General features: G+C 48.1%; 2 protein-coding genes across 2 annotated transcripts in view; both read right to left on the reverse strand.

Annotated features, from left to right (window-relative positions):
* LOC116567185 (bone morphogenetic protein 8A-like) overlaps positions 1 to 9,487 on the reverse strand; it is a 33,253-nt gene extending 23,766 nt beyond the window's left edge. The window contains 2 exon segments of the mRNA XM_032302101.1: positions 7,990 to 8,245; positions 8,247 to 9,487. Coding sequence (XP_032157992.1) covers positions 7,990 to 8,245; positions 8,247 to 8,324 — 334 coding nt within the window. The 5' untranslated portion in view covers positions 8,325 to 9,487.
* Positions 9,488 to 14,347: 4,860 nt separating this feature from the next.
* The window catches only part of MACF1 (microtubule actin crosslinking factor 1), a 339,095-nt gene continuing 326,548 nt past the window's right edge, over positions 14,348 to 26,894 (reverse strand). The window contains 4 exon segments of the mRNA XM_032302100.1: positions 14,348 to 14,604; positions 15,415 to 15,544; positions 18,583 to 18,794; positions 25,996 to 26,113. Coding sequence (XP_032157991.1) covers positions 14,348 to 14,604; positions 15,415 to 15,544; positions 18,583 to 18,794; positions 25,996 to 26,113 — 717 coding nt within the window.

The raw sequence follows: 26,894 nt of genomic DNA on the forward strand, positions 1-26,894 counted from the left end.
AACACTTTCGTTTATTTAATTTTTAATTTTTTTAAGTAGTCTCCACGCCCAACATGGAGCTTGAACTCACAACTCTGAGATAAGACCTGAGGTGAGATCAAGAGTCGAATGTTTAACGACTGAGCCACCCAGGTGCCCCTGGACACGGACACTTTTCAAATGCCCCTCAGTGTCAGTTTATCTGATGTTTTTCCATTAGATTGAAGTTATGGATTTTGGAGAAAAACAAGCACATCAACTTGGACAACATGGCAGCACTATTCCTAATAATATTAATTGATTCTTTGATTAAGGTGCTGTCCAAGGATTCAAAGAGGCTTTGTGACCTGGGAAGAATCTGATAAAACTCAACAGTTATTGATGTTACAACAACAGTCCAGGACCCTGTGAGGTAGGCTGGAAACCATGGATGGTTTTTAGGAGCCCACAGAGGCTCTTGACAGCCACCTCCATCAAGACACTGGGCATGGCAGGGCACGAGCCCACCATCAGGGATAGACAGTGCCGCTACTGTTTCCACAGGTACCTTATTTCCTACAAAGCTCCATGTGAGGAGGCAGAGTTTGCTTTCTTAACTCCATTACTGTGGCTCCAGGCAATTAAACAATCATAGGACTCCTGACCTTCTCCTCCCTCCAGCGTCTGATAAAATGACCTCTGCTTTCCACATTTGCTTATGGGTAAGGATGCTGTGTGCCAGAGATGTCCTTGACTGCAAGGCCGCTGACTATGTTCTGCCTTTCTGCCTCTGAGGACCTGCACCCACCACTCATGGGCTAGATCTCCAGTTGTCACAACCTGAATCCAACAGCCCAACACCAACAATGGCTTTGGATATTTTTGTGACTTGGACAAAATTTAAGGGTATTTGGATGATCTAAATCTGTCTTGTTTCTGAGCAAAAAGTAAGACTTTAAAAGATACCCTCTTCCTTTAGCTCAGAGTGGCTGTTAAGAAAACAGAATCGCCTGACCTGTCTGCCCTCAAACCCTTCCCCAGCCCCACAGGGTCCCCAGGAGGAGCCCAAGCTCTGGTTCTGCCCCACCAACCCCCCGAGCTCATGGCCTCCTGGGCCTTCTGGCTACAGATACCTCTTCCCTCCCCTGAAGGCCCTCCCCAAAGTGCCCTCTCCTGAGTCACCCCCCATCTGCCCTGTCTAAAGGATGCTTTTCCTCTCAGTCCAGCTTTCAAGGCCCCTCATCCTCCTCTGACCTCACACAGATCAGCCCGCTGGCCTCTCTCTTTCCCCTGTCCCAGGGGTCCCCATCTCTGGTTCGTGTGTCCCTCTGAACGGTGAGCAATTAAGGGCAGGACTGTACCATGTGGGGCGGAAACGGGAGGCTCTCAGTGGATGTCATTGAGCTCCCTTTGTTCCAGGGGCCCAGAGAGGGCATGTGTCTGCAGGTTCTTCCCAAGCTCCGCAGGACAGTGGGGCAGCTGCTGGTCTGGGAATGGCTTTTACAGCACAGTGGGTCTCCGTCAGAAGCCGCTCACATTTTCACTTTGCTGTGGGACTAGCCCCCCACCCCCAACGGCGAGGCTGCTGAGGTGGAGGGCAGGCTCCCAAGGGTCCCAGAGGCAGAGACACTGGTCCCGTCCAGTTAGTCCTGCTAGTGACAAGGCTGAGGGGCCCCCTTTAGACCTAAAGCAAGACCCGGGTCTCTGTGCCTGGTGTGGGCCCAGGGAGGAGCTGCAGCACTGATCACCTACCAGCTCTGCGTCTGAAGGGCTTCTCCCTCCTACCCAGAAATCTCAGTACTGTCCAGAGGAGGCCAAGGAGGCTTCATTTCTAAGGTATTTTTAGTCAGTTTTCATTACCGACTTTTTTCAAGAGCTGCTTCCATAAATGGCTGTGCACTCATGATTGCCGGTCCAGACCTCAGACAGCTTTAGACCCCAAATTAAAAGGGGACACCCGCACACTCCACCACATCAAGTCAGTCAAGGCCTAAAATAGATCTAAGGAGATTGAGCAATTCCAGTGCAATTCCGGGGAAAGAACTGAACCGTGGGAGTTTTCCAGAAAGATGTGGTCACAGTGACACATCCCTTTTTCCTGTGGGGAATGGGTTCCCATGAGGAGGTGGAGTGGGTGTACCTCCCTGTCCTGGGCCCCAGTGCTGGAGCCCATTCTTTCAGACTTAAAGATGATGTGAGATGCGTGGTACCAGATTCCCTGTAGGTGGCAAAATTAGGATGGGAGGGTCACTTGTCAATGAGGTTCTGCTGTCAAAGGGAGCACCCCAGTCCCCTCAGAATGCCTGCTGAAGACACCTGCCTCCAGGCAGGGTCCTGGAAGGACTGGAGATCCCAGGGAAGTGTTTAGGGAGAGGCTGCACCCATGGTCAGCCTCCATAAGGACAGGGAGGGCAGGCCCTGCTCTGCCCCAGCTGACCAGGCCCAGGCTCCTGCACCTTGCCAATCTGCCCCATGCACCTGCCACACAGGAGCTGGGGTGCACAGTGGAAGGGGGGATGTCATGGAGAGTCAGATCTGGCCCCTGTTCTCAGGTTGTTCATGGTTTCTTAGGGAGCAGGAGAAAGGGGCAAGGCATGGCTCTGAATGAGGCTGGCAGAAAGTGACTCAAATCCTAAGAAAAAGACATACGATGGGGGATGGAACTTCAAGGATAGAAGAAGCCTGTCTCTTTAGGAGTAGTTGGGATGGAGACAGACTTATGGAAACTTCTGCCCACCCCCCCAACCTTTTAAAGATCTTATCTATTTGAGACAGAGAGAGAACACAAGTGGGAGGTAGTGGCAGAGGGAGAGGGAGAAACAGGCTTCCCACTGAACCAGGAGCCTGATGTGGAGCTCAATCCGAGGACCCTGAGATCATGACCTGAGCTGAAGGCAGACACTTAACTGACTGAGCCACCCAGGCACCCTGGGCCTACCCTTTTTAAAGTAGAACTGGAGGTGAGGATACTGTATGCAGAGGGTTCAAAATGAGCAGAGGCACAAGTAGAGGGTAACATATTAGAGTTACTAACATTACTCAGTAAGTTCCTGCCATGTAACAAGCATCTAGCTAGCATTACTGCACATTTCGCCTAGTTCCACACAACCCTGGGAGTTAAAGGCCTTAAAGGTGAGGAAATGAGGTTCCAAGACTTTAAAAAGCACCTGTGTATCATCTCCCAGCTCCCAACTGGCAGAGTCAGGATTAAAATACAGGTTTACAACAGTCCCAGCCACATGTGCATGTTCACAGCACCTGTATTCCTTACCCCAAACAAGAAATGACCCAACTATCCATTAATAAAACCAGATAAATGCATATACTTGAGGAATGCAATACAATTCAATTCTTAAAAGAAGAACCATGTGGGTGCCTGGCTGGCTCAGTCAGAAGAGCATCTGACTCTTGATTTGATGTCAGGGTTATGAGTTCAAGCCCCACACTGGGTGTGGAGATTACTTAAAAAAACAAAAACCAAAAAAAAAAACACTTAAAAAAGAACTGCAAATACAATAACAAGCACGAATGTCAAAAAAATTATGTTGAGTGAAACAGTAGACATAAAAGCACACACTGTGTGCTTTTATGCATAGGAAGCTCAATGCATTGTGATAGAAGTGAGAAAGTGGTTGCCCATGGGCTGGTGGGAAAAGGATCCCCAGGAGCACCCGTGTCACCTGTTTCTGTGTGATCTGAATGGTGTGTATTGAGCATATCTCATGTCTTACTTTTGTAACCCCCAACAAATAAAGACACTTTAAATAGGATTCTCTTTACAACCTACATTCCAGACAGTCCAGTTCTGCTACACATAATGCACTTATGGGCCAGGGCACCATGGGGGTGGAGAGGCGGCTTCTATACAGGAGAAGAGCAGAGGAGACAGGAAGCGGACCTGCTGGGTGGCCTTGGGAAAATCACCTAACTTCTCCAAGCTTCACTCTCCTCTTTTCCAAAACATAGATGTGACTGTAATTGTACTGCAAATGAAGGCACAGACCTGGACGTTCTGGGCTCAAGGTCGTCACCAGGCATCATCTCACATGCTCCCAGAACAGCTCCAGTGGGTGGGTGCCCTGAGTGCCTCCATTTTACAGAGGAAGAAACTGAGGCTCCTGGAGGTGGACTAGAAGATCCAGATCACACTCACAGCAGGTGGTGGCATTGAGATGCAGATTCTGTCTGAGTCTACGGTCAGATCAGAACACCCTATCCAGGTCCCCTATGCCTTCCCCTTTCCCTCGGCTCCTGGTTTCCAGATTGGGGGGGGGGGGGTGTGCCACTGTCTACACCACTTGACAACCATCTCTGTGGTTTATGCGTTTATTATTTGCAACCCCCACCCCCGCCCCAAAGGCCAGGTCCATGAGGGCTGGACTTGGTTAGGCTCACTGTCACATCCCAGTAACCAGAACTGTGCCTGGCACATGGCAGTTATCACACAACTATTTGTTGAGCAAATTCATGAAAAATGAAAGAATTCCCTAGTAAAGAACCAAAGAAAGTGACCCTGGGGTCATGGAGACCAAGCATTGCCCCTTCAAGGTCACAGGGCTGAGGAGCACGTGGGCCAGATTCCTCGTTTCCACTCAGCCCTACTGCCCCCCAATCGAACACCTCAGGTCAACACCTACGTCCTCGGCTGCCCAAGGCACGCGAGTAAGTCTGCTCAGAAAGGGCTGGGACAACAGTGAAGACGGCTCCATGTATTTCTGGCTAGACCTCTGCCTGCAGGGCTATCTGTGCCTCAGTTTCTCGACGTGGAACTCGGCATCTTCTGCTCCTGACTCAAGGTGGAGAAGGACCAGAAGGAACACGCAGAGTCAGTCCTTCCCTCCTCATTCCTCCCTCACCAGCCGCAGGGCCAACCCCAGGTGCCTAAGGTACAGCCGGTCAGACCCACCCTCCAGCCCAGGGGATGGGGCAGTGCGGTGAGGAGCTGTCTCCAGCACAGGGCCGCGGGGTCAGGGCTGGGAGACCCCTTGCTTCCTGACACCATCGCTGTGGACTGGACGAGAAAGCAGAGGGAAGGGAGGTGACTCGGGACAGGAAGGAATCAGTGGTGGGTCCAGGTGGTGTAAGAATGTGAATGTTGCCTCCCAGCTCAGGGCTCTCCTCTCCGGGAGCACAGGAAACACTCGGGACAGACCCCATCTGCTCCACATGGGCATCAGCCCCCATCAGCATGTCCTGACCAAGGGGAGCCAAGAGTGTACAGTCTGAGACAGAGAGGCCAGGAAGGGGCCCCAGCTCTGACCACAGCCCCGGCCTCCCTCCAGAGATGCTGGCAGCCATGACAGAGGTGTCCTAAAGCATCTGCTTGGGCACAGATGCCTGGCCTGTGGGCCGGAGGCCTGTGACAGGGCCAAGGCCTCTGGTCCCACAGGCTGCCGTGGATGATCAGGGGCCTAGCAGGCACTGGGTCTGGCTTCTAGAGCAGATGAGGCCAGTAGGAGAGGTGGAGCTGGAGGTGCGGGTACAGGAGCCCAGCTGTGGGCGTAGATGCCACCATGACTGCCATCAGGCTCTGTGGCGGTTCAAGGGCCTGGGGCCTGGGCCTCCAAAGAAGCAAAGACTCCTGCTAGGTGTCTAACCCTCCCACCCCCACAGCCTAGGTAATTACCAGTTAAACCACTCACACTGCAAGAGTTCTACTAGTGCAATTAGTACATCAGAATAAAGAAGCCCTCTGACAGCTGGCTGGGCCCGCCCACAGACTGGGCTTCCACCAAACAAAGATCTGCTTGTTAATCCCACAGTGTCAGAGGCCTTAGATCTTAATGAAACACACACAGACAGCGTGGGAAGAAGCTGGCATCAGGAATCCACAGGCCCTGGATGATGCCATGGATGAGCTGTGTGGCCCTGGGCTGGCAATTTAACCTCTCTGAGCCCATGCAAAGGGGGCTGGTAAAACAGCTTACATGTCGCTAGATGGGTGCAACAAAGGCTCTTCAGGTGCTCGTTTTTATTTTAAAAATAGGTACAGGCACCTCTTGGTTGGCTTTTAAAATCTGTTTCTGGGTTGCACATGTGAAGTGTGGGACATTCCCAACACACCCAACCAAGGCTGGGCAGCAGCTGGCAGGGAGCTGGGGCAACAGGGACCAGTCCAGATGCACCTACTAGAGGGCTGATTTTCTGCTCCTCCCATCTATCAACCCATCCCACAATACCCCTGATGATGCACTGATCTCTAGGAGCTCCATTTTACAAGGATGGATCTGTGGCTCCAAGAGGGCAAGGGGCTTGCCTGAGGTCACACAGCAGAGGCAGGAGAGAAATCAGATTTGTCTGAGCTAAGGTGCTGCTTAATTCGCAGTAAGAGCTCCCACCAAGGCTGGTGCCACGCCTTCACCCTGGGGATGCAGGAGAAGCAGGACCCTGGCTAGGCGGTGACTCACTCTAATGGATGCTGCCCTTAGGGACATTCTCAGGATGACTGTATCCACAACCCTTCCTGGTTCTGAGCCCCAGGTCAGCTTGTCCTGAGGACAGGGCTCTAGCCTCGTTCCACACATGGTCTCTTAAGTCCTGAGTCCCTCACCCTGCCTTTAACCAAGAAGGTGGCATTCAGAACCCACTTACCAAGTCCTATGCCTGGCACCCGGCTCTCAGCAGAGATTAACAGCCACTTCCTGGTGCTCACTCCCCACCTCAGCCCACCCACCAGCTCTGGGGTGTGGTGGACAGAGGTCTCCTTGGCTGTCCACTTTGCCTGCCTTCATAGAGGAAGGAAACGGCTGAAAATCCCACAAAACATGCTGCTGCTCCGTCCCCTGGGTTTCTCTGCCTAAATCCCTCTGGAAGCTCTTTCCACCTTGAAAGCCTGTCCTCCTGACAGTAGAAATATCATCTCCTTGAGGACCCGATGTAGGGCCAAACAATCTGGGCCTGTCCTGACTGGGCCATGGAGAGGCTGTGCTGTCCTGGGCATGACATTACCTCTCTGAGCCTCACTGTCCTCATCTGGGAGATGGGGATGAATATCATGTCTGTTCCCGGGGTTGTGGGGAGGGGTGAGCGTGATGCTGTACGTGAAGGGATGCTTGTGGCTTTGGCAAGGGTCCTGTCTCCACCTCAGCCTGAGCTGTAGTCCTTCAATCCCACATCCAGTCTGGTGTCTGCTCCAGCCCAGAACCCTGGAACTCACTGGCTACAGACAGGAGGCACAGCAGATAGGGGACATTCACGACTGCAGATTAAAGAGATTTAGTAATGGGGAGACACCTTCGAGTACTCTAACCACAAATGGGTCCACGACTTGGAGAAAAATTACCGTAGAAAGGAAAGGCTGGGCTTTGCGTGGAAGAACGAGGAGGGTCCAAGGGGCCTACTGGGTCCTTCCACCGGCCTGGACACTCACTGCCTGCCAGCCATGTCCCAGGTGCTAGGCCCAGGGTGACAGGACCACTGACTGCCTCATTGAGCTCAGAGGCTACTCCTTCCCGCCTGCTGCCCTGGCAGCCACACCCTCACCTGCAGGAGCTGGGGCTCTGGCCAGGGAACAGGCAGCTGTGCACTCAGGACATCTGGGTTCTCAGCTCCGGTCACTTTGATGATGTGACTGGGGCTTTCCACACTGAACTTTGTCCTTTTCCAGTATCGCCCTTATCACTGTGACAGCATCCGGGCCTGTTTACTCATCTGTCTCCCTGGGACCAAACTGTCTTCCTGGCACTGTCCGGTCCACCCGACAGATGATTCCTACCCTTGGGTGTGTTCGGGGGCGGGACGAACGCGCACATCCCTGGGACTCACATTCGCACCTCTGCCCGTTCCCGTCCGCTAACCCACGAAGCCCCCACCCACCGTGGACTTGGCCCTGAGCTCCACACTTCTCACCCCTTCTTGGGGGCATGGCTACGACCAGAGGGCACCTGTTCGCGGCAGGGGACGCACTGGCCAAGGCGGTGTACATGCCCCTGCCGCCCGCGAGGGGTCTCCAGCCCCGTCCGCACACGCGCGTCCACCCGGAGGCCGCAGGCTCGTCTGGACCCCAGACGCCCAGCCGGCGGCCGCACTCACCCATGTTGACGAAGCTCATGACCAGGTCGGCGCGGCCCGGGGGCCACTCCGGGGGGCCGCCGTCCTCGTCGTCGTCGTCGGCCATGGCGTGGTACAGGTCCAGCATGAAGAGCGGCGCCGACGCGGGCAGCCGGGCGGCGGCGGGCGGCGCGCGGGGCCGGGGCCGCCCGGGCAGCCCCAGCACCGCCAGGATCTCGCGCTGCATGTCGCGGCGCTCTCGAGGGCCCAGGCGGCGGACCGGGCAGCCGGCCGGGGGGGCGCGGGCCGGGACCACCACCGCTCAGCGCGCACAGCGCCAGACCCACCAGCCACAGCGGCCCGGGACGCGCGGCCATGGCGGGCCGGACGGGCGCTCAGCGGGTGCGCGCTCAGAGGGTGCGCATCCACTCTTGGGCCAAGAGGAGGCTGGGGCCGCCCCGACGGCGAGCGGCGGGCGAGGCGCGAGGTCCGCGCCTCCGGTCTGGGTCGCCGGCGGCCGCGGCGCTACCTCAGCCCGCCTCCCGCGCCGCACCTGCTAGGCTCCCGGCGGCGTCGACCAGGCCTCCGTCGCCTCGCGGTAGGCGCTCCTCCGGGGCCGGGGGACTGGCGGCTAATCTGGTCTGTGTCCGTTTTGCCCTCAGTCGGCTGCTGCAGAGGCCGCTTCCGAGGCAGGGGCGACGGGCGAGCTCCGTCGGCTCTGAGTGCGGCGCGGACCCGCGGGCACCTCTTCAGTGGGACCAGCCGTCTGCCTGTGGGGCCCGCGCGCCGCCGTCGGGCCCCGCCCCTCCGGCCCCGCCCAATGGTGGCGCGGGGCGGGGCCAAGGCCGCGCAGCCCACTCGGGGGGTGGGGCTGTGGATCTCCATTGGTCTCCCGGGTACTGGCTACCCAGGGATGTGAGCCGTCGTTGGTGCTGGACGGGTCGGGTGAGGGGGTCTCCTGTCTAGATGTCGGGTCTTCGCGGCGGTGCTGGCCTCCTCTCCCAGCCGCTAGGGACGCCGTCGGGCGACCGCAGGGCCTTGGCCTGGGGTTCCCAGGGTAAGGGCCGGTCGGGGAAATCGGGGACCTGCGCTCCCGCGCGATGTGTCCTTGAGCGCTCTCGGCCTGGCGGGGATTCGGAGTCTCCGTCCCGCCAGCGCAGTGACCCGGCAGCCTCGCCTGGTGCGCGGAGGGTTGCTCCAGGACCTGAAAGACCTCAGTGGGGTCTAGAAGTAGAGCGACCCGCTGGTGCCAGTCGCGGCGGGAGAGTGGGACGCGTTCCTCTGCCAGCCGCCGCCTCCGCAGTTCCTCGCTGGCCACCCTGAGCCTCTCGGGCTGTTCCCTTGCGCGCGTTGTTGGCAGGTTCTCCTTCCCTGACTACTGCTCGGTCTCTTGCTCCCCGGCGCCTACCCATCTGGCTCCTGTGAACTCCTGGCCGGCGTTCCAGGCGGGCTCCCCACGCTCCCCTATGATACCGCAACCGCATCGTCACCTCCAGCTCTAGCTCTGCGCCCTGCGGCCCCCTGCTGATCCAGCCCCTCAAGGGAGATGCACACCCTTCTCCAGCTGAGCCAGGGAGCTCTGGGGCCCTTCCGGAGCGTCCAGGAAGCTCCCTTTGCGCATCTTAACTGCTAGGGCCCCCAAGGGCTTGCAAGAGAAGGCTCTACACGGAACCCCTTCCATTGACTCAGCCTCCTTCTCATACTCTGCTCTTCCTGGATGCTCCCTCGCTGCATTTATTCATTTATGGCTAAGGCGCTGAGCTGGGAGGAAGTGACATCTAGACTGAGCTCTGAAGGCTGGAAGGAATGGGCCTGGGATACAGGAAAAGTCAATGGGCAGAGGAAACTGCTGGTGTGCGACGCCAGGGAGCGTAATGCAGGCACCACCCCACTCTTCCCGTGTGCCATGTGTGCTCTGCATTATTGCTTTAATGCTCTCACATAGAGGGTAGACGCCATTTCAACCACGTCTTTTAACAGAGGAGGAAACGGACCCATGCAATATTTAAGGGATTTTCCCTGTCACACAACCGTGGAGCTGGGCTTGGGCAGGTGAGGTGTTCAGTGGAACCTGGAGAGACAGAGGGGCATATGGCCTAGGTGAGGCTGAGGCTGAGGGGCTGGCAAAGGATGGACCTAAAGGGCCTTGCAGGGCCCTGGACAATAGATGGTTATGGGGCCTCAGTGTGGATTCAGTATTAAACTTCAAAATAAAGTCCACCAAAATAAGAATTTCCCTTGATCTCTTCAGACTTTAAAAAATATCAAAACTGGGTTGCCTGACCAGCTCATTCCATAGTACAGTGTGGGACTCTTGATCTCAAGTTGTGAGTTCAAGCCCCACATTGGGTATGGAGCCTACTGTACATAAATTAATTAAGCAAACCAATCATTTGTTGGTGCCTTAAGCCCATGCTTAGTCTGTCTTCTATGAATTTTCACACTGCTTATAAGCCTCTTAAGGATGTTGCAGCTTACAAGCAAAATAAGTCAATCAGAGAAAGACAATTATCATATGATCTCACTGATATGAGGAATTTGAGAAACAAGACAGAGGATCCTAAGGGGAAGGAGGGAAAAATGAAACAAGACAAAACCAGAAAGGGAAACAAACCATAAGAAAGCCTCAATCTCAGGAAACAAACTGAGGGTTGCTGGAGGGATGGGGTGGCTGGGTGATGGACATGGAGGAGGGTATGTGTTGTGGTGAGAGCTGTGAATTGTGTAAGGATTGTGTAAGACTAATGAATCACAGACCTGTACCCCTGAAAAAAACACATTATATGTTTAAACATTATACGTTTAAAAAAATAAAAAAGGGATGTTGCAACTTAGCCACTGACCATGCCTAAGACAGTCTGCTGCAGGGGTGACCATGGATGAAGTTTAGAGTCAGGGCCCACAGCTGGAGGCAGGTATAGTAATGAGGGTGTGTGGACATGACAATGATCCTTTTTGGTGATGGGGGGAGGGAGGAGGAGAAAGCAGTTGGGGAGGCTGCATCCCCAGGGCTTGGTGACTGCATGCAGAGGCGGGGGCAGAGTCAAGGGGGCAACCCCGTGTCAGGCTTGTTCACAGCCGCTGAATCGCCTTTCCTCTTCATTGTCCTTCTCTGTACTCCACTTGGAGTCCGCACCACATCATCTGGAGCCTATTGTGTGACACTGGGCTTCCAGCTAGACTGTAAGCCAGCTCAGTGTGGGTCTGATTCTTCAGAGCAGAAATCATTTAGCTCAACTTAGGGTGAGCAGAGATAGCTGCGTCCTTCCAACAATGGGCCTCCCATTCTTGTAAAACTAAACATCAGGTTTTAGCCATTCCAAAGGATGGCACCCCTTAACTCAGTTCAACAGCAAACACCATGGGCCGCTCAGTCCTTGCCCTGAGCTGGAGATGAAGCCAACCAGTCCCTGCTCCCGAGTGACCCAGGCCCCCAACGGGGGTGATAGTCAGGTGAACAGTCTTCACAGAAGGCAGAACCAAGGCTGTGCTCCGACCTGGGGGCTGGCAAAGCGCCTGGAAGGACGGAGAACAAGGAGCTGGGACTTGTTGGGGGGGGTGTGTGTGAATGGAATCCTCTAACTCAGGAACTGGAAGGGAAGTGAGGTGGGGAAGGTCCTGGAGAAGGTAGTGTCAAACAAGGGCTTTCCCTAGCGGCTGGTGCACTCTGACCTGGGGCAGTTTCTGAACCTCTCAGGCTCTTGCTCATCTGTGAATGGGGTCAGGATGGTAGGGTTGTAGATAGAGCACTTAGCACAGTGACTGGCCTATGGCAAGCAGTCAGTAAATGTCAGCTCTTGTTACTCTTATCATTTAAAACCCCAGGGACTCCTGCATCTCTACCCAGCAGACACCAAATTTGTATCACATGTTTAGCACTGGTATCCCAGAACTGTAACTCCAAGCTTTTTTTCTGGCATCCCTATATTCTCTATATGGCCTTGCATGTAGGTGTTTGCTGAATGGAAATACACTTTATGAAGATTTCACCACTAGCTGAGATTTGTTGCAAAGACTAAAGGAAAACCTGAATTACTTGGTTAAAAAAAAAATTGTTCATAGTCCAGAATCTTAAAGGGTGGAGGTCAAGCTGTTTTGAGTGTGCTTCTGCTGTCAGGAAGCCTAAAGGAGAAACAAATTTGGGCAAAAACACTATCCTACACAGTTTTGGCAGCTTGAAGTTATGTAATTCCAGGGGGACTAGAGTAAGCACTTACTTCAGAATCCATCAGGTTGGATTTCTTTTAATCTGGATATTTGGGTTTAAACAGCTGTGGCAGGGGCACCTGTGTGGCTAGTTAGTTAAGTGTCTGCCTTTGGCTCCAGTCATGATCCCAGGGACCTGGGACTGTGCTCTGTACCAGGCTCCTTGCTCAGCAGAAAGTTTGCTTCTCCCTCTCCCTGCCACTCCCCCTACCTGTACTGTCAAAAAAAAAAAAATAAAATCTTTAAAAAAATTCCATCAAACAGCTGTGGCAAACATGTATCCTTCTTACCCAGTTCCTGATCATATGAGAGTATGTATGGCTTAATGATCAGAAACACAGGTGGCCCGAGTTTGAAGCCCTTTTTCCTACTTCTACTTCTCTTGTTACTTCCTAGCCTAATTCCTATTAGAATTACATAATATTTGGCTGTTCTAATTCTTATAAAGCCAACTAGGGGCTGGAGGAAATAGAAATGCCAGGCTTCAATAGGGAATCAATGATTTGATTCAAGGTCCACTTTTGCCATTTATTAATTCTCTGATCTCAGGCAGATAACCCTTTCTCCCACTTTCCCATTCCAGTGTCACCATCTGGAAAAGAAAAGAGCTAGACCTATTGGCCAATTTTGCTTTCCGCTTTTGAATTCTATCATTTAACCAGAAATCTCAGCCTACCAAGGGAAACTGGCCCCACCCTCTCAACCCTGGGATCTTTGTGATTTCTAATACCAAAATTTTCTTACATATTGTTATTTGTGTGATCAGCTAAGTGGAGCAGATTCCCCACAGATCTACATTAGCAATAGCCTGATTATTTCTTTGTTGTTTTGTTAAAATCAACAAGGATGAAATAAACAAGAAAAAAAATCTATTAGTGAGCTCCATAATTTATCAACCAAGATATTTTGATTTGAATAATGCATTTAAGTACCTAAAACACAATCATACCCAGGGTAACAAGTTAACTTAAGGTAATAGTTGAGAAGAAAATCAGGAAATACAAATTTGTTACTGCAAGCAATTTTAATACAAAAGTGTGTCTTGTTTTTAAACAGTTCATTGGTAGAGCTTCAGTTTCTGCCTCAATTAAAACCAATTGAGATAATCACACAGCAACATGGTCGGAGCTGAAGAGGAACAGCAGCTAAAAAAAAGGAGCCCCAGACAGCCCCTCTTCATGGTCACTTGGTCAGTTGACTTTATTACTCACAAAAAAAGACGGAAGCAAACGGGACTTGTTAACAAGTGTGCTGGTGAACTCCTTTAAAGGACGAGCAAGTGTTTGTTTTATGTCCACATTTTCAGAATAGGCTCGTGGAATTCATTCCTGTTTGTGGGAAGTTGATCGACTATTTAAATAAATAGCAAAAATGCAGATAAATCTGTAATTCACAGTGCCACCAAGGAGTCTCCCTTTCCCAAGGGCCTGGGTCCCGGTGAGCATAGGAGTGGATAGGACATTACAAACCAGGACTCTTAAAAACCCCAATGTTTTCATGTTTTCTGAACAGTCGTATTTACCCCTGAATGCTAGCAGCTATTTGACCTTTAAACACCCAGTACTGAGACAGGATTCAAAGTATTGCAATGAATTCCTTTTGCTGATCATGTGCAAACATTACCAGAGGAGGTTCCCTCTCTTTAGCTAAAATCACACAGCATTAAAAACATTGGAAAAAGCAGAAGTGCCCTCCCCTCAGTTCTTGCTAATTGAGGTGTCTGTGATTTACAAAAAAAGAGTTCCTTAAACACTGCAGGATTCTTATTATTTTTTTTAATATAATTTATCTTGCTGGGACAGCAAGTCGAGTTTATAAAGAAGATGCATTTAGGAATAATCCTAAAAGATAAAGCAGGTTTACAACCCTGCACCGCGCAGAAACCCTATTTAGAGCCTTTTTTTTTTTTTTTTAATTACAGATTCTCATCTTGACCTTCTCACTTGTTTTTTCTCAAATATTTCATTTCTGGGCCCCATCCATTACCAGGGTTACCAGGAGGCAAATTTTATCTACATAAATATTCACATGAAAATAGTAACTTACAAAAAGAAAAAAAAAATAAGGCAGCTTCATAACACAATTATTCTTTTACACTTTTAACAATATAACTTCTCCTGTTCAGAATAAATATACACCCAATGTACGGAGCAGGCTTCAAAGTGGATAGAGGCTTGAGGGTGCTTGTACAGTGTTATCGTTTGGGACCTGGAGTCCTGGGGGAGGCAGTGGTGGTCTTCTTAGACATGGTTGGGATTTTGGAAGGCTTGTTGAGCCCTCTCCTGGAGTTGCCCTGGCCCCCTGCGGCGCTGCTCTCCGAAGTGTCTGAACAAGCAGACTGTGTCTCTAAAAGGTCAAAGTCAGAGGCATCGCTTCCTCGCCGGCTACTGGCCCGACTCCCGGCCCGACTCCCGGCCCGACTCCCAGGACGACTGGCTGACTTTTTAGGGTCTGGAATTCGAGAATAAAGCAGCAGACTTAATAGAGACAACATGGGGTGGGGGGTGGCAAGAAGAGTGATGAGAGGTTGGGGCTCTGATTCTAATACCACCTGATCTGCCATGTGACCCTGGGCAAATCAGGGCCTTTCTGGAACCCCTATCTCCCCACCTACACAGCAGTGGCTTGAAACCTTTTCTGGCTTTGTGATTCTTCTTGAGAAGCCTGCCTTCTCTCAGGAGCACAGTGACCTTGTGTGGCCCCCCCAAGTGGCACTGAGCAGGACTGCTCAGTCTCCTGGGCATAGCGGAGAGCCTGCTAGAGGGGGTGGGCATCAGGGCCGGGTGAAAAGCGTGCCAGAAATGAGGCCAATTCCTAGGCTCCCATGAGGAACATCAACAGGTGATGACTTTCTCAGCTTGCCAGCAGCTATCATAGTGTTGGAAAAAATTACTAGCAAACTGCCAGGCCCAAAACTGAATGGCCTTCTGAGGAAGGCCCATTTCAGAAGGCCCCTCTCTTGCCTTCTACAGTCTCTCAAATATGGTCATTCCTAATTAGAAAACAAGGGGCCTGGCTTTAGCCATGGAAGCCTCTGCTCTGAGAAGGCATAGCTATAGCTAGCTACAATGGTGGGAGGGAAAGGAAAGAGCAGCAACAAATGTGCGGGCCTCTCTGGACATCACATCGAGTGCATCTCTCATCACTTGCTCCCTGGAGAGCAGTAGGGCATTGCTCGGAGACTGCTGTTCTCCAGTTCTCAGCCTGGCCGCTCCCCCTCCCCCTTCACCCCAAAACCTATGAACAGGGGTAGGTACTTACCTGCCCGATTTGCTTTGGCACCTGTGGAGGCTGGGGAAGAGCTATTGCTAGTATCACCAGCAAGGGATGTTCGACTAGAGTGAAAAGTTGGTGTTGGTCGTTTCAACTTGCTGCCTGTTGATGGAATAACCTTAAAAAAAATAATAATAAAATAAAAGGTCATATTTACTAGATAAAATTTTTGAAATTCAATTTTAAAGGGTCTACTTAAGCCTCCTCACATCTAATTGATTGGAAAGCAAATTAAAAGTCCAGGAAAACAAAAGATTTATTTTGAAAGTGTCCTAGGGTATATATTTTAATAATTGTACTCCACAAAAGGTCTCATGTTCCAATTTGGAATTTTACAATGTCTTCTAAACTTCTACTAGATATCTACTGACAAATTTTATGTCACTGACAAATTTCTACTAGAAATGGCAAAAAAAAAAAAAAAAAATCCAAATATTCACAAGTGTCAAAGTGTTGGGGTTAAAAACTTGAAAGATGGGTTCACACCGTAAACATTTAGTATGGAGATGCAGCGATCACTCCAACCCTATCTCAATAGGTGCAGGACTGCATGAACTTCAGTCAAGCTGAGATCTATTTCCTCACGAAGAAATGCAGATAACCACATTCCTTCTTGTTCAATCCAGTGGGCCTCCCCATATGTGTGTGGGTGTGGCTCACTCCCGTTTCCTTCTAGCGGCGTGGCTAGAAAGGCCAGAGAGGTCTTGCCACACTACTAAAGTGCCACCCCACCTTGCACTCCTCCCCTGCTTCAGGATCTGGTACACCCACCCTTGTTTGCAGCCTCACCTGCATTCAAGTCTAAGCTTTATTTTGTTCATGGTCACATCCTCAGCACCTCAAACAGTGTCTGGCACAGAGGAGGGGCTCAATAAAAACTTGCTGAATGAATAAATCATGTGTAGAAGTACTTCCTAGTGGAAAAAGAGCTGGATAAATATATATTATTACTGCTATCGAGAGGAGCAACATTTCCCACTTGAGGTTTTTTTTTTTGCCTTTTTTAAAAAGATAGTAGTAGACTTAATTTGGAGAAGGAATATTTTAAGTCTATTTTAAATACCACTCATGCCACAACACGATGTTCTAATTCTTCTTTGAAATAAATTGTGTAAACTGTTTTCCAGGACCTTTAAGATGTTTATACAAATGGAAAGAGTACAGCAACCCGTTTCATTGTGTTTCTTTTATTTCTTTAATTTAGAAAGAAGAAGCAGAAGCCGCAGAAAGTGATTAATGTTCACGCACAAACCCTCCTGGCCCACAGAGGAGTAAGAGCACCAGTTTCAGAAGCTACCGCTTGTGCGTGCGGCCACCGGGAAGACTGCAGCCCTGGAACCCCTGGGCTGGGAGTCCACGTCAGGACACGGCCTGTACAACACCCACAGGTAAGGAAAGGTGAAACCTCGAAATGAACAAAATGAAAGGTAAAACCTTAAGACAAAACAAAAAGCCTGGCCTATTTGAATCCTGTGAGTCTTTTGTACTTCATAATTAAAACATTTAAAATTTTAAAGAATGTTCCAGACTTTCATGAAACTGGAGCCATTAAGGAAGAAGATATGCAAGATAAGCATGTTGAGTCTTGGGGTTCTGGTGCCAAGAGGTCCCCAGATTATGTTCTCAACTGGACAGATTTCTGAACTGGAGGTTTAGCTTGGAGCAGATGAATCCCAAAGCAGCAGCCCATTCACAGGCACTGGCTTCTTAACATTTCCCGCTTCTCAGGCGGAAGCTTTGCGTGACTAAAGGCAATGCTATCTTTTGAGGCACAAGAATCCAGTACTTCCCAGCCGGAGCTAGAATGCAGATCTTCCTGTTATCAGACAAGCCACTGGCCGGTGATTTGTTTCTAAAACACTGCTCTTCCAAAAATGCTTTGGGCATTTTAATACTGCACTCAAACATGCTTAACTGCCAGCCTGTGTATTCCGATCAAGGCTTCGGATACCCAAGTGATGAGGCCAAGAAATTCAGAAGTTAAAATCTGAGCTTCAGAGCAGTGTCCACTGATAGTGGGCTTGGCTGAAGTAGGCAGCACCCACGCCTCAGACCAGTCTGGTGATACCAAGCACCCTGGGGACGTGGCTCAGGGCAGGGGACACCAGCCATTCTTCTGTTCTAAGCAAAGATAGAACAAGGCTGAACATGCACCACAGTTGAATTTCAAGTGTTCATAACTCGTTTGTGTAGCTCATGTTTGGAGACTCCGAGAGGCCTGAGTTTTATAAATAATATCCATAAACAGATTACCAGAATGACCACTGTTCATCACCCTGGAAAAAACCAACATTCTAAAGACTGTTAGCAAGCTGTCTAATCCGATTTTAGGCATCTCTTATTTATCTCCAATTTTGGTGAGTCCGAGTTAGAAACCCCTGAAAAACACTTGTCTAGATGAATCAGCTGTGACAGCAAGCACCACAGAGACGGAAAAGAGCATGGACTCGTGTCAGGAAGAGTAGCTGATCAAGGTCTGGGCATTAGCAAGGGCCTCGTCTTGACTGTGTCCTTAGTCAGCAAAACCATACTCTACCTCGGGGCTGGGCAGCTGGAGGTCAGGATAATGGCTGTCCCTGACAGGGGTGCCAGCTTTACTGTTTACCAACCAGGGTTTGTCATAACAGCGAGAGAACTGAAGTGGAGTCTGTGAAACGGAAATCCAAAGGGAAGGACGGGAACAATTGAAAATGGAACAGAAAGGAAGCAAATTGGGAACACGAAAAACAGAAGACAATGCATTTTAAAGAAACAGAAAATAAAACAAAACAGGCATCAGTTCAACAGGATAAAAGGGACCAGGCAGAAAGGCAACAGCTTTCTTCATAAGTAGCCCATCAAAACAAACTTAACCGTTAGCTTTGGCTGCACAGATAATGCCTGGGTTTCCAACATTAGTAACTCTGGATGGAAAAGACATAGCAAAAAGTGTTTCTTACTTAACAATCTGAGTTCATATTTTAATAAATGTCCTTCAGAGTAAAATCTTAAAGGTCCAGTTATCAACTGGGGCCTGGAAAGGCTGGTCTAGGTAGAGCTTGGTCTGTAGGTCCTTATGTCCCTCTCCTTGTGAAAGTACTCAGAGGCTACCCTCCACAACGACCACCTGGAAATATGGGAACAAGGAAGAAGGCCACGAGTGAGGTCAGTACATACCTTGGTACCACTGGCTGGGGTGGCTGGTGAAGACGGCATGGACGTACAACTGTGGTTACTCTGACTAGCGCTGGAGCTGGAGCGGGTCGGGGAAGCAGCCCGGGAAGATGGTTTGGACCTTCGACCCCGTGACCGGAAAGGGGTCATTCCCTGTGATGCCCCCTCAGGCAGGATGAATTTCTCTCTAAGTTCAATGTTAGTTCTACCTCGTGCTAAAAAAAGGAAAAACACACACATACAATGTCAGTGAAATCTTAAAAAAAAAAACATGTATCTCTGATGGTCAGACAGCTGCTTGACCCCACAATCACAGTTACAAGGGCTACTGTTGTAGTGCCCTCTGTGGAGTCTTCTGAAGTAGAAATAAATTCATGTTATGACCCACAGCAGACAATTAACTGATCAGCCCCTTGGTCTGTCATGATGAAGAACTTTATGTACAAAATACCATGCCATTCTGTGGTAATGACCCTGCCTTGGCACTGTCCCCTGGGGCAAGCACACCATAACTCAACATCAAAGAAAGCAGATGCAGCAGTGCACAAACCTCAGACATTAAATCAAAACCCCTCTTTTCTCTCTCATAGTACATGTGTACTTTTTGCTCAGATTTTGCGGGATACGTGGTAACTAAATAGTGTTGAAAAATCCTTGAAATCAACTATTCTATTTGAATTCCCCTATACTGGGGAAGGGGTCCAGGAACTCAGGACAGTAGAAAGATCAGGATAAAATCATTAAGAAGTATACATGTGGGAGGAGAGAGAGAAAGATCAAGACCATGCACAAAACTTGCCAGTGAGAAACGTTAATTCAAAACCTGAAAGCAACAAGAAGCTGAAGGGACGATGGCAAATGGGAGGAATGTCACAGTGGAAACAATCTGGAAACTGCTCTGAAGGCCAATAGGTGTAGTCCTATGGCTTTCTGCAGCTGTATGACTGGAACTTAAAATTTGGATTTGGTCAGAAGACTCCAAGGATGGCCAACATAAACGTTAAACGTGAAAGATACTACTAACTTAAAAGAAACAGTCCTCTGGAACATGTCCTTAGATTATTTCTCACCAAAAGGTATTATTCTGCAATAACCTCCTACCTCCTTTTCCACCCTATACTGTTTACTTTTTAGACTACGCTAAGTAGATCTGAACAAAGAGGACTGCTGGTGAAATTTGGGAAAAGGGAATCAATTGTTATACACACAACGTTTGTCATTCTTTTCTAATGTAGTATTTTTCACTCTGGCCAGGAACCACAACTTTAGCAGATCTGAGGTACCTGTGCCGACCCCCTCTTCTGCTCAGGCCTGCATGTCCTCAAGAGAACTGCATAATCTTGAAAGAATCAGATTTTAAATCAGGTTGCATGGGTGTCTAAGCGGGTAGTTCCAAATTCCTAAATCAAATTCTTGTCAATATACTATATTGACAAAACATCTCCAAGTGTCAGGTTAAGAGGGCTGACATGGATATCAAAACCTGAATGACAGTCTAGGCTCAGTAACCAACCAGGTCTTCCTGATCTAGGCCTGTTTCCTTAGGCTGATCCCAATGTCTGGGTGGTCTGTGAATGCTAAGCTGTTTCCTTCCTCCTCAGGCCCCAACAGAATGTGCCCCTCGAGGCTCATTCCTTGGCTGTGGGTTCTCTACTCATCCATCTTCTGGACTCCGTGCTTTTGTCTGTGTCTACACTAATGATTCTTCAAGAGAACTTTCTTCAGCACTAACACAGAAACTTCAGTAAGACTTTCCATCACTGATAACTGGATTCAGGACTTACACTTCTTTATTTGTGTTTGCTAATGTGCCCAGCCTAACAGTGGGCACACAGCAAAAGCATTAAGATAACAGTGATGAATGAAAATTATGACTCAGCCGAGGGTTTACCCCTGAAAGAACTGCTTGTGACCCTGAGCCATACAGAATTTCAGACATGTAGTTTTAGTAAACATTTAATAGTTAATTTCTGTGCCAAGAACAACAGACAAGAACAACAGAGTGATACAAGGGGAAGACTCTGAAATGGTGTCTCAGATGAGGGCTGGGGTATTTAACATGTCATGATTTAACGACATCAAGCTTTCCACACACTGCACCGTTTGCAGAGTGTGACACATGCAGTTGAGCACCAGTGACTGGTAGAAGTCCCTGTCACAGACAAAGGAAGTGAAGCACTCACAGAGGCTGAGGTCAAGGAGAGCCGTGGCAGGGCTGGGACTAGAACCCACGTCTCCCACCTAAGTGCTCTTCCTACTCCCTGGCTCCTCATACCCTCAACTACACTAGTGGTTCTCCAACCGTCCCCCACCCCACTCAGGCTCCCATTCTTACACCACCTAAATCTCCCTGGCAAATTATTACTGATAACTTTAAACTGTGCAAAGTTTGAAATATACAGAAAAGTACAAAGAGAAAAAGTCCTTAATCTGACAACCTAAGGGACATCACCATTAAAATGTTGGTGTGTGAACTGTGCATATATATTCTTAAATACAAAGACATCAGGAACATTCCTCCATGCTTGAGAGGTCTTACATAATTTCAACTAGCTGTAAAGTGTTATTTCATCATATGGATGTCAACTTATTTAACCAACCCTATGTTGTATTTTTAATTTGCTTACAATTTTTAAAACAATGTATACAATGTCACAAGTAGTGACAAACTACTTGTAAAAGGTTTTTGTGCATTATGCCATGATTTCCTTAGGACAAATTTCTTTCTTCTTCTTCTTCTTTTTTTTTTTTAAGAGATTTTATCTATTTATTTGACAGACAGAAAGGTAAGTAGGCAGAGAGGGGTAAGCAGGCTCACTGCTGGGCAGAGCCTGATGCGGGGCTCAATCCCAGGACCCCAGGATCATGACCTGAGCTGAAGGCAGAGGCTTAGCCCACTAAGCCACCCAGGCTCCCCTAGGATAAATTTCTTTTTTTTTTTTTTTTTAAGATTTTATTTATTTATTTGACAGAGAACACAAGTAGGCAGAGAGGCAGGCAGAGAGAGAGGAGGAAGCAGGCTCCCTGCTGAGCAGAGAGCCCGATGCGGGACTCGATCCCAGGACCCTGAGATCATGACCTGAGCCGAAGGCAGCGGCTTAACCCACTGAGCCACCCAGGCGCCCTAGGATAAATTTCTTTAAGTGGATTTTCTGGGGAGAAAGAATATACACAAGATCTCTTGTATTTGTCAATCGATCCCTCAAGTTTTATACCAATGTACATTCTCCAAAATAACGTATGAGGACACTGAATTTACTTCACTCTGGCTAATGCTCTCTGTATTATTAAGAATGTGTGCACACATATTTATGTGTACAGGTAAAAATCTGATAATCTGACCACTCTCTGCTGTTGTAATTTGCACCTGGGGGTATTACTACCTGCTCTCCTCTTGAAATACTCTCTTCCCTTGGCTCCAGGACACCTCCTCTCCTGCTTCTCTTCCTTCTTGCCCATTCTTAGACACTGATGTTCCCCTAGTTCTGTTCACAGTCCTGTTCTCCCTCTTAAACTTTGAACCTGGTGGTGACGAGTTCACCCACGTGACTTCACTGCTGTCATATGGTTCTGCCTGACTCCAATTATATCCCCTGCTCAGACCCTTGCCTGGATGTCAGAACCTTATATCCAATGACTGAGTAGACATCAGAGCCAGAGACTGGGAAGTCAACATAGGACCCTTCCTCCTGATGGTAGTTTGTTCTGATTGTATCTTCTAAATCTTCTCGGACACCCAGAGCATTTCCACACCACCCCCATACCCCCTTACACTTATGTGATTCATGGAACATCTCCTCCACCCTGGATGGCTTCCAGTTGGTCTCATTTCTCATTTCATCCCCCCAAATTGAATTTCTAAATAAAAACGTGATAGCTCAGAATGGCCCCAAATCCTTCCAAGGTCTTCCACTGTTTACAGCAGAGTTTCCCAAACTAAGGTTTTTGAGGGGGTTTCTACAAAAAGAGTTCAATAAATACTCCTTCACCCTTGGGAGATCCCTAATGTAATCAGCGTTTTGTAATCTCTGGAAAGTTCTACAGTAAAGAAACCTTCTTAGCTTTCACCCAGCATCTTCTAAAAGCACTTACTTGATCATGACTTTTTAAAGATCAATCTTGGAGGCCAGGCCCTGAAGGCAACTACTTCAGGTTTTCAATACCAAAGGGGCCACCATTTTCTTTTTCTTTTCTTTTTTTTTTTTTTTAAAGATTTTATTTATTTATTTGACAGAGAGAAAGATCACAAGTAGGCAGAGAGAGGGGGAAGCAGGCTCCCTGCTGAGCAGAGAGCCCGATGCAGGGCTCGATCCCAGGACCCTGAGATCATGACCTGAGCTGAAGGCAGAGGCTTAACCCACTAGGCCACCCAGGCGCCCCGGGGCCACCATTTTCTAAGGGACTCACACTGGCCACATGATGTTGGCTAGTTACAACTGAGTTCTAAGCTGCTTAATGGGTACAAAGTTTCAGTTTTACAAGATGAAAAGAGCTCCATGGATATGTGATGGTAATACAACCACTGAACCAAATGGTTAAGATGGTAAATTTTATGTGTATTTTTACCACCAAAAAAAAAAAAAAAAAAAAAAAAAGAAAAAGAAAAAAGAAAAAGAAAAACAATGAGTTCTCAACTAAATTGTCTTTCAAATCATCATAAATGAAGTTTTCTAGCTCTTCACTCATTTGGGGGAACTAACTTGTCTAATGCTCAAAAACACACCCTCAGATAAAGATGGACCTAGTTCTTAGGCCTTGTTTTTCATCACCATTCAAACCATCATGGTCTCCTTGACCATGGATGAATTCAGAAGCTAAAACCTCCAACTTTTAGCAGTGTCACGAACGTACCAAGCTGAGTAGTTTCACTTCACACATTTGGCTAGAGCACTGTACCGTCTGAGCTTTCCCTTGCATTTTGAAATAGCTTTGTGGAAGGTGTGTTCATGTTGGTAGGAACTGTCATCACCTGTGTTCTAGCCTCAGTCTAATATTCTCTGTGGTCCAAACAGCCAAAGAAATGCAACACAAATGAATACAGAATCTCCCTCAAGTGGTGCTTCTAGAAGCCACGTGAATCCTCACAGAATCCCAGAGAGCTTCAGGGAACCGTTCTCTTTGTGATGCCCATGCCCTCCCAGCCACTTTGTACATCTTCCCCAGCCCAAGTGTTCATTCCTCACGCAACTTTTTATTTGATTAGAAATACTCATTCTGTCACTAGATTTATGACATCTAAGACCGCCAGGGAGTTTGGGACTCTGCCATCAAGGGAATCAAGAGGATTACTGGGTGCTAGGAGGGCACTCCTGGAGAGGCACAGAGGAAAGCCTTACCTTGTTTGCTCCCAGGAATCCTGAAAAGGCTACTATGTTCCATAGAGAATAGGTACTAGACGGCCCTCCCAAACTTCCTGGGTGTGGGGGATGGGAGTTCTAGTTTTTAGCTATTAACATAAGAACAAAGCAAGCAGTGCTGCCCTTGGCCATCAGCATAAAGTTATTGTCAACAGAGCAAGTACAGCAGGCAGCAAACAGGCATCCAGATTCCAAAATGTCACATGCAACATCTCTTCTGTTTATTTGTTTAGACCAATCATACAGGACAAAATAAATAAATAAATAAAACCTTACTAATAGATTTGCAAAGGAATAATGCTATTTTACTGAGTTATGGTTAAAACCATATATATGGCTCCTGCTCCTGATATAAAACAAAGAAAGAGGACTTTTATATCAAGGAAATTAGTTTGCGATACAGTAACTTCTAAAACTGATTAAACCCTTTCAAGTTTTTATCAGAATAGGTGCTTTCAAAATTCACTATCTATATTTTGTTTGCTGGAATAAATGCAGAATGACATTTAAAATAAGAGAAGCTATGGCATTTCTGAATTCATGTGAGAACTGTACCCTTTAGCTCTAAACACTTCAAAATAAGACTATAAATCACTTCCAAAGAAGTTATATAACTGTACTGTAAACTGTAAACATTTCTGCCAGGTTTATAAATATGCCTTACCAAGTAAGTTACTCAGGCTGAACCAGCAATCTACATCCAGGAAGGGGTGGAGGGTATGTTAGCCTCTGAGACACAGAGCACCTCGATCAGGAGCACATACTTTAGAGCCACACTGGTCTTGGACTGCAATCCTGTCTGCCATTTACTAGCTGTCTGTCCTTAGGTAAGTTGTTTAACTTTTCTATACTTTAGTTTCCTATTCTGTAAAATGGAGGCAGTAAAAAATCTATACCTCACAGCAGTGTAAATGTGTTATTATCTGTCAACTGCTTTTAACAGCGTGTAGTACCTAAAAAAACTATGTAAGTGTTGGTTAAATACATAGAAACTCACAAATTCCATGGGTACTGTTTCAACAGAAGTGTTCTATGCTCTGTCAAATTTTAATAATTAGAAAAGCTATGGCCGGGCTATTTCAAAGCATTCGTAAAGGCAGCAGATACCATAGAGCCAAGAGGTGCTACAGTTGAAGAAGCAAAAGCCATTCCCAACGGGCTGGGGAGTGGGTAAGGGGGACAAAGCTTAAAAGCCAACCTATGGGAGACTGACTGGAAATCGAAGAGCTGGAATCAGAGCGCTTTATTTTACTCCCAGGATGGTGAACTAGAATTAAAAAAAATAAACACAAAGAAACAGAGACAGCAGGAAACGCAGAAACTGGTCAAGAAAGACAGACTGGCAAACAGTGGGGGAGCCTCATGTGTACCCACATGCAGCTTGGCTAACAGGAGAAAGGAAAGGATGCAGTTGAGGAGGATTTAGCCATTGGAAATTGATCACTTGGCCTTGTGGCAGACCTCACACGCCTGGAGCTGCAGGTGCCAGCATTCATACTCAGTTCCCCCTCTTCTTCTGCTTGGGGCTAGCAGGCCCGCCCCTTGTGTTTCATAGCCCCGGTCTTAGTTGGGTAATCAACTCTCTGACAAGTGCCTGGGCTCACTGTTAGGTGTTCTTTATCCCCTCTCCCAGCCAAGGGAGATCCCCCAGTCCTTCCCTGCATGGGAGGGGCTCAACACTCTCCCTGGGTTTCCAGGATAAGAATTACAGGCAGGGGAAACTGGATCACTAACCACGAACCTCAAGGCTTCATTAGGCTCCCTTCTAGGCTAATGTTAACTGAACACCTTTCAAACTGAAACATTTGAAGACCCCAATAAATTCTTAATTCTTGTTACTGCGTCCTTTGAAGCCTGTCTCGCCTGACGGCATCAACCTCTCCTGCTTTCTCTTCCTGTTCTACTCAGATACCCCCAAGTTCTAATCTGTGCTGGTAGAGCGCTATCTGGGCAGCTTAACAAAATAAAAACCAAACAGACCCACTAATGACACTCTGTGTAAGCAGGGAAGATCAGTGGTGAGTGCGTACCTTATGTGTAATTCAGGAAGGTTCCTTACCTCGGCAGGGGTCATTTTTGACTAAAAATTCATCCAGGGCCATCCATCCTCCACCAACTCGGACCATCACGGTGCTGCGCAGGATGCGGACCAGCCGCAGCTGCTGGGAGTCCCCGAACTGCAAGCCAAGGGGACAGGGATGAGTAAGTGTGCCTTAGGGCTGGCTGAGGCCTTCTTCCCACAGCAGACTGTATTCAGACGAGACAAATGACAATCGGACAGTTTGGGGAGAATTTTAACTATCTGATATTTTTCACAATAGAATTTAAAATATGGAAAAGCTGAGATAGCAAGGTAAAGACTAGTGTTGGTAGTCTGTCCTTTGGGACAAAGTTAACTTTTGGTGGTCACGCTCCCTCCCCCTGCACCAAAAGGAGGAGGGCAAAGGACAAATGTTAGCTCACCTCAATTCTTTTAAACATTCTGCCCAAATTAAAACGCAGTAATAAAATTGTTATGTTCATTTACTTTCATAAAAGGTAGACATAAAGTGGATGTCAACTTCTGAATACAGTGTGCTCAAAAGGTAAAGGGAGAACAGCAAATAACTATTTCAAGCCTTAAGGAAACCCTTGCAAGCATCATTATTATTACAAGCTTAGAAGGAAATTTGATTTTCCACACAAGGTTTTCAGAAATAAGCCCTCAATATTCTCTAATTGTGATGTCACCAAGCAGAAAAGTTTCTTTAGCTGAGCAAATGACTATGCATTTATACTAAAATTTAGTTGAAAAAATTAAAATTGTAATGTAAAAATGTAATTTTGATTATAAATAGTATTCAACAATCATTTTGGGATATTAAGATAAGCATGACTTTCTGAAATTTATGTTTTCCTTTTCCTTTAACATCCCTGCTAACATCTGGAATTTCCTACTGCATAAATTACCCTCTTCCT

Source organism: Mustela erminea, chromosome 10 (assembly GCF_009829155.1).
Source record: "Mustela erminea isolate mMusErm1 chromosome 10, mMusErm1.Pri, whole genome shotgun sequence".
Taxonomy (NCBI): Eukaryota; Metazoa; Chordata; class Mammalia; order Carnivora; family Mustelidae; genus Mustela; species Mustela erminea.